Consider the following 18,082-nt stretch of genomic DNA (forward strand, 5'->3'; position numbering starts at 1 on the left):
CCCCCCCCCCCCCCCCCCCGTCTCTTTTTTTCCTGCTGTTCCTGCCTTCCACCCTCGCCCCCCTGTTTGACAGGAAAAGGATGTAAGAAGCCACCCGCCCCGGAGGTGGAGCAAACAGGTACTCTTGAAGGAGTAAGCAAACCACTCACAGGCCTTCCAGAGTTGTAGCGTCTCCAGATCTGCTTGGCTTTGGCATGAAGGAGACCCTGGGGCAGGAGGCTTCAGAGCAGCAGTGGTTGTACAGGTTGTACAGTTTTATTGCAAACTGCATTTAGAGAAAGTGATTTGCCATTGATATGTATGTATTTGGTAAACCCTGGACTATGCTGAATTTTCCTAAAGGCTGTACTCAGATTATTCCAACTCTAGGAACTGCATGTCTGTTGTAATTTACTGAACATTCAGTGATTAGCACTGCTTCTTTACAAACATTTCAGGAAGTTAATATTTGAATGGAGTTGGGAAAATGTTCTTGTGTCCTGCAGCATGTGACATGCTCCTGAGGAGTCACTCTTACGGGGAGTCACACCAGCCCCCCCCCCCATTAGTGCTTGTCACAGTGAAACTGTAAACACCACACTTTTGCATTGGGGTGAGATTTGTTTTGGATTTGGTTTATTTTATTTTATTTTATTTTATTTGAGAGTTTCTCTCTGGCTTTGGAGCCTGTCCTGGAACTAGCTCTTGTAGACCAGGCTGGCCTCAAACTCACAGAGATCTGCCTGCCTCTGCCTCCCAAGTCTTGGGATTAAAGGCGTGCGCCATCACTGCCCAGTTTGGTTTTATTGTTTTTTAAGATAGGGTTTCTCTGTGTAGCCTTGACTGTCCTGGAACTCACTCTGTAGACCAGGCTAGCCTCTAACTCAGAAATCCACCTGCCTCTGCCTTCCACATTCTGGGATTAAAGGGGTGGGCCACCACTGCCTGACAAGGTTTTGGGTTTTTGAAGAAAAGACTCACACTGTAGCCCATGCTGGCCTGTAACTCATTATGCAGCCCAAATAGGCCTCAAATTTGATAATCCTGTCTCTTAGCCTCCCAAGTGCTGGGATGAAAGGTGAAAGCCACTGTGCCCAGCCACGTTTAGGGATTTTAAGTTGATTTATTTGTCCTAGGGAATTATAGGAGGGTGTTAGACAGTTAATTGTATGAGTCCTACTATGTGCTGTGTTTGTGTTCTGTTTCCCGCCAGTGTTATCAACCAAGTGCTTGGCTGGGATGTCATTCTGTTTGTTCTTTCCCCACCAACTTTTGCACTTCTCTGTGCCACCTTGATCTCAAAGGAGGTCAACATTTGGGAGATAATGTCTTCCTTTGGATTTTCCTCTTATGTAGTCGTTTGTAGAAATGGTCTGAAAACCAGCTTCTTAGCACCGGTATTACAGACTCTGCTTTGGCCATGTAAACAGTTCTGGCGTTTGCATTAGAGCAACAGGGTTCCAAGGAGTGTGAGTCTGGGAAGTGCTGGGTTCTGCTTGGTGTCGCTGAGGAACACAAAGCCTTCGGTTGTGAAGTGCCCCTTCCCTATAGTGTTCCGGCAAAGTTGTGTGCCATTTTACAAAGTAAAGCAACCCCAGAATGCAAGCAGATTTATGACATTTGGGGAACTTTTTCTAGGGCTCCCAGCTGTGCTGAATTCATTATAAAGTGAGCCTTTTCGGAGATAGTCTCAGCCTGGAGGCAGTTGACCAAGAAAAGAGTCTGGAGTATCTTTGTCCTCAAGCTGAAGTCCCAGCAGCACATCTGCTGGCTTTAGTCCTACCAGCTGTCACGGTCACTGTGTCATGGGGTCCCCAAATGCATGAGATTACAGAGAGCCTTGACCCCTATAAACAAGTCAGGTGTGAAACCTCACTGATGGGTGCAAACCAGTCCAGGAAATCACCCCTGCTGGACTGCTAAAACCTAACAATATAAATAGGATTTCTATGCTTCCTTGAGTCAACATCTCCCCCATTTCCAGTGGCAATGGTTTGGTAAGGGATCTTGTGTGTTGCCTTACACATGACTTCAGAGCTCCAGGGAGTGGGGTGGAATTTAAACAGGGAGGAGAATGGGAAGCACTTCCCTGGCAAGCTATGCGCCATCTGTGCCTTGGGTCCATTCTGTGGAGTATATTGTATAGACCAGCCTCTACTCTAAGCACTGTACATTTAGTGACTTACTTACTACTAGTAACACCCTATTATCAGCATTTGAATTTTTGTTACATTTATTAATTTGCATCTCTGTGTGTATTTGCATGTGGTATGAGGATACACATACCATGGCAAAGTATGGAAGTTGGTTCTCTCCTTCCACATGAAGGTTCTGGGGATTGAACTCAGGTGGTTAGACCTGGCAGTGAGTGCCTCTCCACACTGAGCCATACTGCCAGTCACCAGCTTTGTTTTATAAATGAGGAAACAGTTTATAAATGATGGGAGGATTTAAGCTTGCCCTTCAAGCTTCCTAGTCAGGTGGAGTAAGAGAACCAGAGAGAGGAATGACCATTTTGGAGCAGTTTGTTTTTCTGGCTACCTTAATTTGAATACTTACTCAGTAATTCCAGGGAAGAATGAATCTCTACTGACACCGTTTCTTTCATGTGCTCAAAACCCAAATTATTCCAGGAAATACTTGGTATCCTTTTCCCATTTCAAGCTTCAACATGCCAAAACTTGGTTACTGTCTGTGAGTAGCTTCTAAAAGGTGGCGCTGTATCAGTCTTCAACTGTTGGCAGGGCATTTCCTCATGGGAAAGGGTCAGACTTGAGAGATTTTCACTCACCGTGCCATACACTGAGTGGAGTGAGAAGCATTTTCCTCATAGTCTTTGGAAATGGATTCATGGGACAGAGAGGAAAGAGCTGTGGCCCAGAGGTCTTCTGGACCCCACTGTACTTCAGTGAGCATCCAAGTGCGTTTAACCAGATCGGGCTCCCAGTGCAGGCAGTGCCATTCAGAGCAGTAACTAATGTTTGATGGAGTCATTCAGACAAGACCCCTGATTCTTGTAGCTGTTACCAGTGAACAGTGTTTTAGAATCCGGGCCAACCTTCTGTTCTCAGTCTAATTATTTGTGCTTAGTTGAGCACGCTGCATATCAGTAAGATAGTTAGTGAAAACAAAAATTGTGGGCCCATATATATAATAAACATAAGCATCATCCATCACTCCACAGAGGTCAGCACGTCCAGCCCCCATTAGATGGCAGCCCTTCGCTGAATAAACATCTACTGGGCTTGGGCGTCACAGTCTGTGCACACAGTCTGCTCATTTACTGATGGCTTGTGGGTGTCACTTGGCTGATAGACATTGACCATGACAGACTTCTCGAGCAGCTATCAGCCTGCACTGTGCCTGAGTGGACATACACAGCCATCTGTCTCCAACTAACAGAACTGTGACACAGCTACTCATCATATAAGCAAAGAACAAATCATGGCCTGGCCAGCTGCTGACCTCAGGCTGAAAGGCCCATCAGCCAAGTGGAACTGGTTAGATCTGCCCGCCACCTTGTCTGGATTTATTGTTGCTTCAAGACTGGGACACAGGTTATTTTCATGGCTCTGATCTTTGGTTTGGGGGCCCCCGGTATCTGTCAGAGAGCCCCTGCCTGATGGAGTGAGTCTTCATGGACAGCTCTCCCTGGGTGGGTATCTGCAGTGTATCAGCCACTGTGCGAGCAGCCCCTTCCCTGGGGGAAGAGGCATCCATGGTGTATCACCGCTGCCTGACATTTTCATGGAGTTCAAAGCTCAAGTTCATTTGGTGCTGACATTTTGGATTAGCTGGTTGACTGGAAGGGCTGCTTCTTCCTATATGCTGTGAAATTTATAAACCACAGCAGCTGAGGGCTTAAAATGGCCGACAGCCCCCAGCTGGCAGCAATTAAGTGCACCGCAGACCTTTGGCTAAACAAAGGCTTGCGGAGGCAGAGACGCTGCACACACTGAACTGACTCTTGTTCTCAGTGCCGGTCAAGAAACTCTTAACCAAAGAGAAGTGAATGAGGGCATTTTGCCACTTCATGTGTAGTATGGTGCCAAACACTGCCCAAGTGGCATCATGACAGCAGTGGGTGGCAGAACAATTTCAGTGTTGACCTTCAATGCCCCAGCACCAGTGACAGGAGCCACCCTACTGCCCTATGCATACCATTTAGTCAGGGTTCCCTAAGGAAGCACAGCAGGTAGAAGGACTGTTCGGATGTAAAGGGGGCTAGCAGACTGGCCTACGGGCTGTGATCCGGAAGTTGTCTTGGCTGTCCAAATCCAGAGGATTCCTGGAGAGTTGCTGGTTGTCAGAATACGTTGGGATCAGCCTCAGCAGGATAGATGAACTTGCCGGAGAGAGTGGGGACAAGCAGGCAAAATACAAAGCTTCCTTCATCCATTGCCTTTTATGTGGGCTGCCATCATTAGATGTGGCCCAGACTGAGGGTGGGTCTCCCTTGTTCAAACCAGGTGAAGAAAACCCCTCCCTCCTAGGAGTGCCCAGCAGCTTGGGTTTTAGTTGATTCCAGATGTAGTCGAGTTGGCAGCCGAGATTAGCCAGCACAGGACACCATTATTCTTTCATCTGAAGGACGGAGATGGGATGAGAAAGTGCCGAGGCCATTTTATCCCCACTCCAGCAGCAGGCCAGAGAATCTAGACCAGGCGACAAGGTGGCTCAGCAAGTAAAACGTTTGCTGCCCAATTCCCACGATCAGAGCTTGATTTCTAGAATACAGTGAAATTCCTGATAGTTGCTCTCTGACCTTCTCACGTGCCTTATGGCATACATGCACCCCTCCACAATAAATAAACATAAAAGTTAAGTAGAGTCTATATCAATGTTCTCTAAGATATAACATAAGTATAAGTCAATTTAATTTTGTTTTGTTTTGATCCTTTGAGACAGGATCTCATGTAGTCCAGACTGACCTTTAATTTAGCTTGCCTCAGTTAAAGGTCCTCCTGCCTTTTCTTCCCGAGTACTGGAATTACACCACTCTCCTGATTTTCCTTCCTTTTGTTTGTTTTGAGACAGGTTCTCCTATGAAAGTAAACTTCAGATGTAGTTCTTTTGTCCCACTGACCTCACCTTCTGTGCCCAGTGACAGCGTATTAGACAGTGCTGTCCTAGTCAGTACCCAACATTAGAAGGGGTGGAGACAGCCAGCGTCTCATAACCGCGTCACGGCAGGAGTGTAAAATGGTTTTGCACCTTTTTAAGTAGCTCACACTCTCCTCTTAGGCAAATGTTTATATCCTGAAATCTGGCAAAAAAAAAAAGTGTGCATGCATGTGTGCGTGTGTTTGTATGTATCCAAATCCAAAGGTCACCAGGAGACACGACAAGCATGTTCATAGCCACATCACTTACCATAGCAGAACTTAGCTGGTCTCAGATATGTCATAGACATCCATAGCACAGGGTGTTAGTAAGCAGACAGACCCAGCATGATTAGGACCTATAGACAGCACCAGTGTGCCACAACAGGCTTGGGAGGCAGGAAGACTGCCTAAGAAGGAGAAGCATGGACATTAGACACGAGATTTAGAATTGGGGCTGTGCCAGGGGGATGAGGAACAGTGTCTGAATGCAGAAGACACCCAGGCAGTGGTCAGTAGTGGGGCTGTAGATGATGTTTGTTCAAATAAAGAAAAAGGCCAGTGACGATGGCAGACTTCGAACAGAGCAGGAGGAAGCCATCCTATTGTCGTCTTCCCAGTGCTTGGCTCACTGGGACACAGGATAGTGACATAACAGTCAGTCTTGTAAAACTGAGGCACAGAGCATGAGCAAATGCAGGATTGCTGTTACCTGCAGAAGCGCTTGTTTATAAGGGTGATTTGAGTTCATGTGTGTGTGTGTGTGTGTACATATATATGTACATAGGTATGATTGTTTGTATGTATTCTTAGGACCTTGTGCAATGTTAAGTCTGCCTCTACTGATATATATTTTATACAATATATTAGTATATTTTGTTTGTGTTTGGGTGCTTTTGGTTTTAGTGGGTTGGTTTTTGTTTTTTGTTTTGTTTTTTGTTGTTGTTGTTTTTGAGACAAAGTCTAAGTCGGCCTGGCTGGCTTCAGTCTTTCTGGCTTCATCTCTGCTTCCCAAACACTACAATTGCATGTATGTGTCCCCACCATACATACAGAGTATGAGAACGGTTCTACCACACAGTGGTTCCGTTTCCCTGGTGAAGGTTACTTCATAACCTTTCTGCCAGATTTGTTCTCACGGAGACTTTAAACCCTATCCCCCAACACCTGCTCACAGCCTACCAACTTGGACATGAGAACTTGAAATTTTAGTTGTTTTAGAGGAGAAAAACTAGCTTTAGTCACTGACAAAGAAGAATGAGGAAGAGTGTCTTAATCCGTCTTTCTGCCTCTCGAAAGAATGCTTGCAAATCTCCCCTCTGAGGGAACCAACCCCTCATTTACAGAGGTGTGTCCTCTCTGTGAGGGGAGGCTGTGGGTTTTTCCTTGAATATCTTAGTGACATGAAAATGACCTCAAGCATCACAGTGTGCTCCTCCAGGCCCTAGCACTAAGCATTGAGTCCAGCATGGCCCTTGGTGTTTGGTAGAGAGGACCATAAAAATTAGGGGTAGTTTGCTGTCTGCGGGGAAGACAGAGAGGAGATGAGGATCCACAAAGGAGCTGTTCTACCTGCTCATTCTGGGTATTTCTGTGGCTTTGTAGTTTGCACGCTAGAAGATAATATGTTGAGAGTAGAGATAAGGCTAAAGGAAGGTGCTCTAGAGGAAGCTGCTGAGCCAAGGAATTACTGTGTGCACTTAAAGTTTTTGGTAGTGTGGGGCACAGTTTCTTCCATTCTCAGTTGGCCCATAGTTGGTGCGAGGTGTGACTTCTAGGAGCTCAGGAGCAGCCTGCCACCTTTCATTGATTTGCCAGACTTCCTTGGGTCCTTTTAGGAGGATGCAGTTCACTGTCGGTTTCCCCTTCCCTGCAGTGGTGGTCCCTGAGAAAAGCAGGCCTTTCTCCACAAAGGTTCCCTTTTCACAGCTACCCTTTGCTGTCCCTGGTGAACCAGACAGCGGCACCCCGGGAAAGTCAAACTTAGTTGAAAGGAGGTAGGAAGGTGAAAGTGACTCCCCCATCTGCCTCTTGGAGGGGTCTTTGGTCTTCTGTGTAGCAGCCAGTGGCCCTTTCAGGAGCCTCTCAGGCAAAAGAACCATGGGAATTCTTTGGGGGAAACATGTCATTGGTCTGTCTAGATAGTAAAATGGCAGCAGTTGTTTTGCCAGGCCAGGAGGCTAGAGTATGCCACCTAGGAAAGTCTACCCAGCTCCTTCCTGAGGACCCCTCACGTATGGTGATCTGCTGGCATCCATAGCTGAGCCCTTAAGAGGTTCCTCTCCCAGTGGACTCACAGTGTCTGCCTGTACCACTGTCCCTGCTTTCAGGGAGAACTCTGGGGTGAGAGCCATTGGAAGGACTGAGACTAAGCACAGCGGGACTATGTATATAATATGTGCTATAATTGAAGCCACCCATTACCCAGTCAGTCCCGCAGTGCAAGCCCCTGCATCCTCCTCCAACTCTCCACATTACTCCTGCAACCCAAAGCTAAAAGGACACAAGACACCCTCATAACTAAGTATTTGAGACTTGTATATGTGAGGGGGATGGGAGATCTGGCTTCCTAAGAGCTATCAAACACCCCCATGGCACCTTCTGGAACCAGAGCCTGGTGAACTCAGCCTGACCTGGGTTCAGAAACACATGCAATGATCTTAGCTTTGCAGATAGCCTGTGGCAAGTTCCAGACTGCTGCTTCCGGGGTCCTACCCCGACCTGCCCTGCAGGACACTTCTCCCTGTCAGACGTCTCCACTCCCACTAGTCCACGGCCCTAAAGTGCTGATTCAGTGTGGCTGCCTGCTCCTCCCTTTGAGCTATGTCTAGAGAGGGATGTTTTGCTTCAGTGGGTTCCAGGAACAAATAATAAAGAGTACAGCAAGTACAAGGCCGAGGACAGACCCAGTGCGCTCTTATCAGTCATCTGAAGTATGCACCGCCTTTCCAAGACAAATATGGACTCCTGTTTCTAGGAAAACACCAAAAAGTATTTATCAATTACCCTGTCTATGGTTTGTGGAAAAAGACAACAGCAGCCGACCCCGAAAGCCATAGCAAAGCAGATTCCTTTGGGCAACCAGCAGCCAAGTGGCATGAGTTAGGGCTGCTGCTGTGTCCTCGGACTGGTCCCTTCACATGGCCACTGCATTCCTTACCCTTTACTCAGGAGACTAGCTCACGGCTCAGGAGCCTGGCAGCATAGCAGGTCATACTAAAGCCCAGGCCCCTTGGTGTTCCTCCTGAAGCCACTGCACGTCCCCAGCAGGCCAACCCAAAGAGATCCCTAGCAAAACATAATAAACCGGTGTGGTCCATCGGGAACCTAATGATAGTGACCTTACAGAGCTTCAGTGATGGGTCACCTATCCTCTTCAGCACAAGCCTGATGGGGGTACTGGTACTCTCTTATTTGCTCCCACAACCAAGAGGTGGGTTGTGCCAGCTCATTACACAGAAAGAGAGATTGAGACCAAGGAAGTCAGCTGATTGAGCCAATAGTCCTGTAGCCAAAGGATTGTGAAGCCCAGTCTGAATTCACAGTGGGCATGCTGTAGCCCACACAGCCCTGCTGCAGCTTCCTCCTGTCTATAAGCAGTGCCTTTCCAAACGAGGATGGAAAATCATTTCAACCTTGACAATTAACCTCTTCCTGTCCATTTGTCCCCCTAGGACCCAAGCCCAGAGGGTTCGGAAGCCGCGCTGCTGCACTGGCCCCCAGGGATTGCTTCCTCGCTATTCTGAGAGTCAGGCAGAAGGACAGGAGCAGCTCTTCAAGCTGACAGACAACATCCAAGATGAGTTGTAAGTGGGGGCTGAAGAAATGGGTCCACTGTGTTTCCTTGTCTGTCTTTGAGTCTGAGAAACGTCCCTGTTACTCAGGAGTTTCAGCCTTGAGAAAGGCTGAAGGCTTGCTTGTCCTGAATGTCTGATAGGTCTCAATATAACTACTTATAAATGGCCTTTACTGGAGGGAGTGACTTGGAGTCTGTTTCAGAGTGGACCTTGCTATACTGACTCTGCAGCGTGAGTCTTTGTGGAGGTAGCTCAAAGAGAGGCCGGGGCGTGGGGTGTTAGGAGATGGTTTTCCTATAAACAGTTTCCTTAAACTTTGGTATCCAGTGTTTGCTATAGAACACCAGCAAAATGAACCACAAACCACTGCCCATAGAATGTTCTGGAAATGCATTTTCTTGATTGTTTTGTCACCCTTTTAGTAACCCAGGATCTTGTCACATTTTCAGCTACTGAGATTTTAACTGATGTGGCAGTCATGGCCGTCCTTGGTGATATTCTGTGGAAGCCCTCAGAATGTAAAGTGCTCTGTGACTTGCCCAGATGTGAGAGGACTGCATTTGGGGCATAGTAACTTGTGTCTTCTAAGGCGAGGCGAGCTAGGGAGGATCTGAACACTGTGGTGTTGCTGGCTGATGGAAGGGTTCAGGGAGAGATTGGTTCCTGGCATGGTCTTCAGTGTCATTGGTGGAGACAGTACCAGAGAGGCCTCGACTCACATCTCATATCTTATGGGAACGGGGACATAGAAAATGAAGTCCAGGATTTAGGAGATGGGATATGGCATCTTCCTAGATGTGTCCTGCCATGCTGTCACTGGAGCTTCTCTAGATAAGGCTTTGCTACCTAGCAGCATGCTGTGCATGGAGTGGCTTCAACAACAGACAGTTAGATATCTGCTTCTGAAGGCTGAGAGGGCTGAGACTGCCCATATACTACATTGTTGATGGGACTTTGGGCCTACAACTAGAGAGTCACTTCTCAGCCAAGCAGGGCATGGTATAGACTACTAGAATGGGAGCTACTGATGGCTAGGGTGTCCACTCGCTCAAGAACCCTCCAAACCCAGAGCAGTGCCTGGGATCCGAGTCATTCATTAAGTTCAACACTTGTGTGGAACTGTCCCACTTTTCAATCCCTGGGGCTTTAGGGGTGCTATCAAAGGTTAAGTAAGGGTTGAGGGATGTAGCTAGGCTGATAGAGTACTTCCTAGCATACCCTGAAGCTGGGATCCATCCCCAGCACTGCCTAAACCAAAAGTAGTGGTATTTGCACTTGGGATTGGAGGCAGAAGGATCACAAGTTCAAAGTTGTCCTCAGCCACCCTGCATAGTGAGCCTGGGCTATAGGCATTCCTGTCTCAAAAAGAAGGGTAGGCTAAGTAAAATTATAGACCCTTGAGTGTTATGTTTTAGATTCTTTGCTAACCTACCTCTATACCATCCAAACCATCCCTGGTCTTTGCAACAAGATTCATTTGTAATCGAATGACATAAGGCTCGAAAGCACGAGGGGAAACAGCACAGTCCAGTCACCATGGGATTCCTGCCACGTGGTGCACACATGGGAGACAGGCCAGGGAAACCAGTGAAATCGACTTCACGAAATGCTTGACGTTCATGTGATCTGGGCACAGTGACTGCCGGAATGAATTTTGACTTTGAAGATGAAAACCCTGTGTCTCCACCCAAGCTGAGGGTGGAACCTGGCCAGTGGGTGGTAAGGGAGGCATGTGACCTCAGTCTTCCTGGGCATACAGGAGGTCAGCAGGGTCTGTGGCAGGCATGGCTCGGAGTGTCCTCACTTACCAGCCTGTCCCCAGGGCAATGTGAGTGGTCCAGACATCTGTCTGCAGGAAGGGGTGCTCAGGAAAAGCTCGGTGCTGACTTCTGCCTCTGACTTTTATCCTAGATTTGTAATTAAAAACATGTTTAAGAACCTCATTATTTGCATATTTCCCTCAGAGTTAACCCGTTAAAAGGGTCTTTAATACCTTGCTCTACTGTGCTAACTAAATGTTTCCACATTTTTTTCCAGTTAGACTCACTGTTTTACTTCTGGAAAATATTGTGTAATGACTTCCTGACGGAGCAAAGCCCCACAAGTCCCCAGCACCGCAGCAGCTTCAACTTTGATCTCCCACATCAAGTTGCATTTAGTTTTGTGGGTTTTTTCCATTTAATTAGACAGTATTGAACAGATTGTCACTGCCATCCAATTTAAGGTCTGCTCAGGCTTCACAGCAGGTTCATCAGCGGTGCCTCTGTTACTCCTTCTCAGCCTTAATCCAGGCCTGGGATGAGCCGGTGTTAAAATAGCGCTTACCTATAGGATCCGATCTCTGAGCAGCGCCTGCTTTGCGGCCGGGGTCTGCTCTAGTTGTCTTTCCATTTGCTTGTTTCCTGTGAGATACTGACTTCTGGTGTTTCAGCAAGGCCACCACTCAGATTGCAGGCCCGAGGAGCTACTGCCTCAGCAGAGTGGCCCTTGGGGTCTTTCGCCATTTACATAGAAAGTAATGCTTAGAAGATTTTTTTTTCTTAAATACAGAAAAGTATATAAAAAGAAAGCAAGACGGGTTTGCAAACCTTACACTTCTCTCCTTAGGTATTTGTCTCCTAGAGGTGTGTGTGTATGGGGGGGGGTACACCTTTGAAGAAGAGGATCCTCCCCAAAGTAGCATGCTAAAATGCTGAAGTAGCATGCTTAAATGCCATCTTCGTCTTGCAATGAAGCCAACTCATTTACATGGCTAGTAGAATCAAACAGAATTCAGAAAACAAATGATAGTGAAAATCCCCTTTGTTCTCTCCCTCTCTGTCCCTTCCCCTCGCCTCCCTCCTTTCTTTGCTGGGAATGTATCCCAGGGCCTTCCATGGCTCGGTGGGCACTGTGTCTCAGCCCCAGCCCTAGCTCCAGCTTCACTTTCTCAGCCAGGAACTAATCTGTCAGCGATGTTTGACACCACAAGACTTGTGACTGACAGGTTACCCGGCTGCTCAGATAAAAGTTCTAAGAGACTCACAGCCCTGGCATCCCACAGCCAGCGCTGCACACATGTGCAGTTGAACTCCTCCAGACCTCCTGGTGTCTTTACTGTCACCTTCAGAATCCTTGCCAAGTACAAACTGGGTGGTGTTCCTCATCAAGCTCACGGTCTAGCAAGTCAGGCAGACCTGTTTGGGAGGAGAGGGGCATAAAACGGGGAGAAAAGGACTTTCACTACTTTGCACTTGCTCCCCATTGCCTGCCATGGAGGGTAGTCTCTGTCCTAAAAGAAATCTGAGCTGTGTTTCGCGGGGTGTCCAGTGGTTTGATTTACAGAGAGGACCTCTCTGCCCTGTGAGTCAACAGATCATGGACAGACAGTGTCCCGCCCGTCACCCGTGAGGCTTTTCATCAGCCCATCTGTGCGCCAGCGGGAGTGGAAGTCCAAGTCCAGGTATCAAAGTATGGTGTCCCGCCATGGCTGGCAGGGGTGCGGGCACAGAGGAACAAAGACAGGAAGGAATAGGTCAGGGGAGGGAAGAACCAAGAGAGCACTGCTTTGCCCCCCACCCCCACTCCTCACCACAAGTGACAAGTTCAGGATGAGCATGTGAAGGGGCTGCTCGGGAGCCATCTGAATGAATCTTTGATGTCGTTTCCAGATTGTTTTGTGTATGGGGGTGGGGAGCAAGCAGAATGACAGAGTGCTGTTGATGGGACCCCAAACCTTGACCTTGAGTAATGTTTTGCAGGGGAAGCCTCAGCAAAGATGACCCATTGGCTACCCAGGCCCTGGGTCATTGCCCAGTGCTTTCTCCCCTAACTCTTGCCCTTAGTTCTGATTTGATGTTGCTTTGAAGGCCTTAAAACAATGGATGTAAGAGCAGCAGCAGCCCCAGGGCATGAGCAGGGCTGCTGTGCTGGCTTGTTCTGTCCATCATGGGTCCTCTCCATGTGGTGTTAACTGAAGGGGCTAGTAGGCAGCACCATCTCCCTCAGAGATGAGGGCACTGAGCTACCAAAATACAAGCTCCCTTGCCAGAGGGCTTGTGGACCCTCCTTGCCTGCCTAGCCCAGTTTTCTCTCACCATGCTGTCTGCCTTTCAGGAGCCACCATTTCTCCTTAGGTTTCCTGGCCTGTAAGAGGACTAAGACATGGCGGCCTCCTAGAAAGCAGTTGGGAAGTGTGCTCAGGACCAGCCCGTATGCCCTTAGGTGTACAAGTATCTTTCTCGGTGTCACCAAGTCCTCAGAAGCGCCTTGGTGAAGGATGGAGCCAGTCTCGGCAGGATGCTGTAACATGTGTGCCTGCTATCACCTTGCCTCCTAGCCACCTTTGGAGCCCCTCAAAGAGCCGGGGACATCCTTCATGGCTGAGCTCCTGGCCTGCCTGTGCTCCAGAACAAAGTTGTTTCTGACTGTTTCCTTCATTTTCCATCCGGTTCCAGCTGGTCCTGTGATGTGCCCTCTTCCTTCCGTCTCCCCATGCCCTCCCCCATTCCCATCTCCTCACTTAGCAATGTGGCCCCTGCCTCTCAGAGTGCCTCTCACGAGGAGGCTGTGCTAAGCCAGCTGAGCAAGGAGGGCCGCTGGGCGCTGCTAATTTTGGCAGTGAGACTTTATAAGTCTACATTCTCAGCATTGCCAACCAGTTAAATGAGAACAGCAAACCCCAATTTTTGTCATGGGAGCCATAGTTAAAATGACGACTAGAACAAGGTGGGTATTTAGCAAGTGACTGACTCTGACTGACTCGGTGGTGGGTACTCAGGAAGTCATGTGGGTGTGCAGTGGACCGCGCCCAGGCTTAGAGCACCACTGAGAGACAGGATGCTTATCCTGGAGGCAGAACGAAATCTCTGGCAGTGCCTTGGCGGGCCAAGGTGTTGAAATATCAGCCATCAAGAGCCAGGGCTTTTGAGAGTCAGGATGGTGACTCTGGCTGGGGAGGAGGGAGGAAATGAAGTGCGATCTAGAGGTCTGCTGCAGAGAGGAGAAGGAGGGCCAGCCACGCATGGGCCCGACAGGACAACCCCTGCCTGCTGGCCTGCTACTGCCCTCAGTGATTCTGCCCTCTCTGGGGATTTTGTGCCTTGTGACCCTGGACCTGGATCCATGGCAGTACCAGGTGGAGCCTTGACGCCGAGCAAACATAACTTAAAACCCCGAGGATCACAGCAGCCTATGTCAGTCAGCTCTTAGTATGCTTGCCGTCACCCAGGGTGCCTTGCTGTCCCTGGTACTCAGGCACACTATGAAAGGCCAGCATAAGATACAGGCAGCTACCAAACTAGGAAAGCTGTTGCTGTGTCTTCCAGGCTGACCTCCTGGCTCAGCAGCCGAACAGAGAGGTGTGACTTACATAAATCTCCACATCAGTCTGAAGGTGCTGAGGGCTCAGTCTTTTTCTTTTTCAAAGCTAAGTTATTTCTTCGTGGCCTGGGATCTCTTAGCCGCTATGACTACAGTTCTGAGATGGAAGTGGTGTCTCAAGCCCTGTGTCCCTGGTTGTACTGATCAGGGGTCAGAGGGAAGACATAAATGCAGGTGTGCAGACCTGGCCCCTCACATCGTCAAGCCCCTGCTGTTGTCTCTCAGGGTCTGGCTGGTCTGTGTTTCTCTAAGTCGTAACTATCCTAAAGCTCACTGAGCACCCCACAAAGCCCATTTCAGAACAGGAGTTTGTTTCTGTTTCTGGAACCTCTTGGCCAACATCCCTTGTTCATGAGCATCGTGAGAGTGTACCGTGGGTATGGGCTTCCAGCAGCTCCTGTGGCCAAGTTCTTCCTAACACAAACTTACAAATGGGGAAACTGAGGCCCAGAGTAATGAAGCCACACATGTGGTAATTGGGAAGCTTGGGTAAGCCTAGGCTCCAGACCCCAGAGACCTCAGGGATGGCCTGTCCCCAACATGGAACAGCTAAGCATCACGTGTTCTTCTCTCTCCCCACGCAGCTTCATAGCCGTGGAGAATATCGATAGCTACTGTGTCCTCATCTCCTCCAAAGCCGTGTACTTCCTGAAGAGTGGGGACTACATAGACCGAGAGGCCATTTTCCTCGAGGTCAAATACGATGACCTCTACCACTGCCTTGTCTCCAAAGACCACGGGAAGGTGTATGTGCAGGTGACCAAGAAAGCTGCCAACTCCAGCAGTGGTGTGTCCATCCCAGGCCCGTCCCACCAGAAGCCAATGGTGAGTACAGCTGTTCCTTGTCACTCATGTGGACAACCTGCTCTACCGGACGCCCCGGGTGTGTTCTCCTGCATTTGTGTCCCTGAAACACAGTGCTGAGTGCTGATGATGCCATGAGTCCAGGAGGGTGACAGGGAACGCACTGTATTGTTTTTCTGGTATCAGGAAACCACAACCCTTTGATCTATGCTGACAACTAGCGTGAGGCACCTTTGATAGGTGTTTGTAAATAAAAATGATACTTTATCTCCGCAAATTGAGGGGTGTTGTGCCAGAATGTCTAGGTAGAGATGCCCCTGCTGCCTTCCAGCACGCACTTCCTGCTGTTCCCTCAGTGCTGTTAGGGAAGGGGTCAGGGCAGGTGGTTTCTTCAGGCCACTTGGAGACTCTGGCACAAGCTGGGGCGCAGACCCGGATGACCCACCTGATCCCCATGCTGTGTCTAGACCTCAGAGCGCCTTACTCTGCTGAGCTGGTCCAGCGCCCACAGCAGAGCAGTTGCGAGGAAGTAGCTGCAGGACCACCTGTGGGTCCTGCACCCTTCAGAGCGGCCGTGTGCATCTCTGCTCTTTCTGTAGACCAAAAAAGCCATCTTGCTGGGTCTCTCCTCTGGAGCTCTTCAGCATCCCCCTTCTCTCAGGAATGAGCTCAAGTGGGGATCATTGGCTTAAATTAGAGCTGGTTGATTAAAAGTTAATGCCCCAAAGTGTGCATTTTCCACCAAGTGTCTATCCACCACTGTCTCCCGCTTTCAGGGCGAGCTAGCTGTGTAGTGTTCTGGGTAATAAAGGATTGAGGCCTGTGTTTACTGACTCTTTTTCCCGTGCCGGCCACCACCAGGCTTTGGACTTGAATAAGAAGTTCAGTCCATTGTCCCCATCTTACCTCTGACTGGAATCTCATCCACTCTGGTCACAAGTGCTGGTAGTGATGGTCTGCTTGTAGTAAATGGGATATAAACTAAAGCTGGATCAGGGTGAACCAGACACACTGTCTTGGCTGCTCAGATGGGAACTGTTCTTGGGTGCTGTATCTTGCCCTCTCGGTGTGGTTGGCTGCCCCGTCTCAGGGCAGTGTGCTCATCCTTGTCTCTCTCTAGGTGCATGTGAAATCTGAGGTCCTTGCTGTCAAGTTATCACAGGAAATCAACTATGCCAAGAGTCTCTACTATGAACAGCAGCTTATGTTAAGACTCAGTGAGAATCAAGAGCAGTTGGAACTGGATTCCTGAGGACAACCGGCAGAGATGCTCCAGACAGAACTAGGAGGACAGATGCCCAGACTCATGCTAAGGGGAGCCAGAAGAGTGTTTGGGGGCGATATCAAGGAACAAGGGAAAAGAAATTCTCACAGGGAAAAATGTAAACAGAAAACCATATTAGTTTGTGGGGCAGGGAGTTACTTTAGATTATGGGGAAATAATTTTTAAAAGTATTGATTGAATAACGTTAAAAAAAATGTATTAAGATGGATCTAATTTTTAGAGTGCCCTGTATTTTGTTAACATGTATATATGTACAACTGTGTGTTTGTAAATACATAGAAGCTTCCAAGCAGGGCTGTGCTGTGTGTGAAGATTTGTTACCTGTACAGTAATGTAAAGTTGGACTAGATCCTCTGTCTTACTAATTCTGCACGACTCCTGCAGGGGAGTCCCTGTGGGAAGGTGGTTTTGGAAGTTGAAGGATACACTGTGTGGGTTGCAAATGCAGTCGGTATTCAAGGGTGAGCCTGCAGTCACCTAGATGGGAGCAGAAGCAGAGCCACCATGGCAAGGACTAGAGACCAGCATGGCGCCCATCTTTGTTCTTACCCACGTTATAGGCAGTGTTTAAATTTCTCAGGCAAGTCTCTAATTTCTACCTACTGGCCTTCTCCAACCACTCCACCCACCTGGGAGGTAAAATGGTCAGTTGCTGAGGTTTTCCTTGTGCAGTTTGCGATGAGAGAGGTCAGAAGCATAGTGGACTCTCCTGACACGGGTGAAACAATCCCACTTCCCACCGTGATTGTGATAAAACCACGTGCTGATGTCACAGCACCACAGCCTCCTGGGAACACGATCTGGATGGAGAAGGTTCCAGAAAAGGGTGTGTGCTATGAATACTGAAAGGGTGTGGTATGGGAGCTTGGTACCAGGTTCTTGGCCAAAGCATCTGGTTTTTGGTTCTAACCTGAAGCCTGGTGTGCGGGTGAGGGGCTTCCTGGGACTTACTCTTGGAATTTCCCTTTTCTAGAAGGACTAAGTAAATAGGAGGGAGGAGTGGGCGGGCCTCGCCCCACACTGGGTAGGAGGAGGGCGGGCCTCCCATGGGTATGTGGAAGGGTTTAGTGTTTATAACCCTTCTGAGACACAAATGGAGCTGATTTGTTCCTCCAACTCAATCCTGTGCGTGTGCTCGCGCCCACCATGGCACGTAAGCATTGATAGGTAAGGGCAGTCCTCAAGGAGCACTTTAACTACACAGTATTTTCAAGGGTCTGTCTTCTTGAACTCCACATTTGCCCTCTTCCCTGAACCAGGCTTGACTTTTGTGGGTTGGGTCTTTGGTTGGCAAGTCATTGCTCGCTGGGGAGGGCAAGATGGTGTCAGTGCCCCTGTTGGAGATTCACAGCTGAGGAGGAGAGTCTAACCCATCATAGACTTCTTCACCAGCCTGGACCCCCACACCCACATAAGCCTGGCTGGGGTCTTGTTATCAGTAACTCACTGCCTGAGACCTTGATCTCTTACGGAGGAGGCTTCGGAAGCATCAGTTGTGTGTCCCCTGCCACTTGCTGGGAAAGTCACTTCAAACATCCCCACCACTTGAAGGGACTAGTGTCGCTAGGGGAAGTCCGCCCTGCCCTGGACACCTTAATCTGGGTTTCTCAGTCTGCAGCTGGTGCTTCAGGAGGACCCAGGGAGAATCAGACACCCTCCCCTGGTTCCTTTCTAATTTAATCAGCTCTTTAAATAACTGTCCCTCTCTTGTGATGGCACACCCCCTCCCTCTGATACTTAGCCTTAGGAACGGG

General features: G+C 48.8%; 1 protein-coding gene across 5 annotated transcripts in view; it reads left to right on the top strand.

The window, feature by feature from the left end:
* Positions 1–16,622, top strand: part of Vps13d (vacuolar protein sorting 13 homolog D) — a 221,120-nt gene extending 204,498 nt beyond the window's left edge. For all 5 annotated transcript variants that reach the window (XM_050153110.1, XM_050153115.1, XM_050153113.1 and 2 more), the window contains 3 exons: positions 8,756–8,887; positions 14,824–15,064; positions 16,164–16,622. In XM_050153110.1, coding sequence (XP_050009067.1) covers positions 8,756–8,887; positions 14,824–15,064; positions 16,164–16,295 — 505 coding nt within the window. In that variant the 3' untranslated portion in view covers positions 16,296–16,622. The remainder of the gene's footprint in view (positions 1–8,755; positions 8,888–14,823; positions 15,065–16,163) is intronic.
* Positions 16,623–18,082: the final 1,460 nt, after the last annotated feature.

Source organism: Alexandromys fortis, unplaced genomic scaffold (genome assembly GCF_014885135.2).
Source record: "Alexandromys fortis isolate MF-2015 unplaced genomic scaffold, M_Fortis_MF-2015_v1.1 scaffold_88, whole genome shotgun sequence".
In the NCBI taxonomy this organism is placed as follows: domain Eukaryota; kingdom Metazoa; phylum Chordata; class Mammalia; order Rodentia; family Cricetidae; genus Alexandromys; species Alexandromys fortis.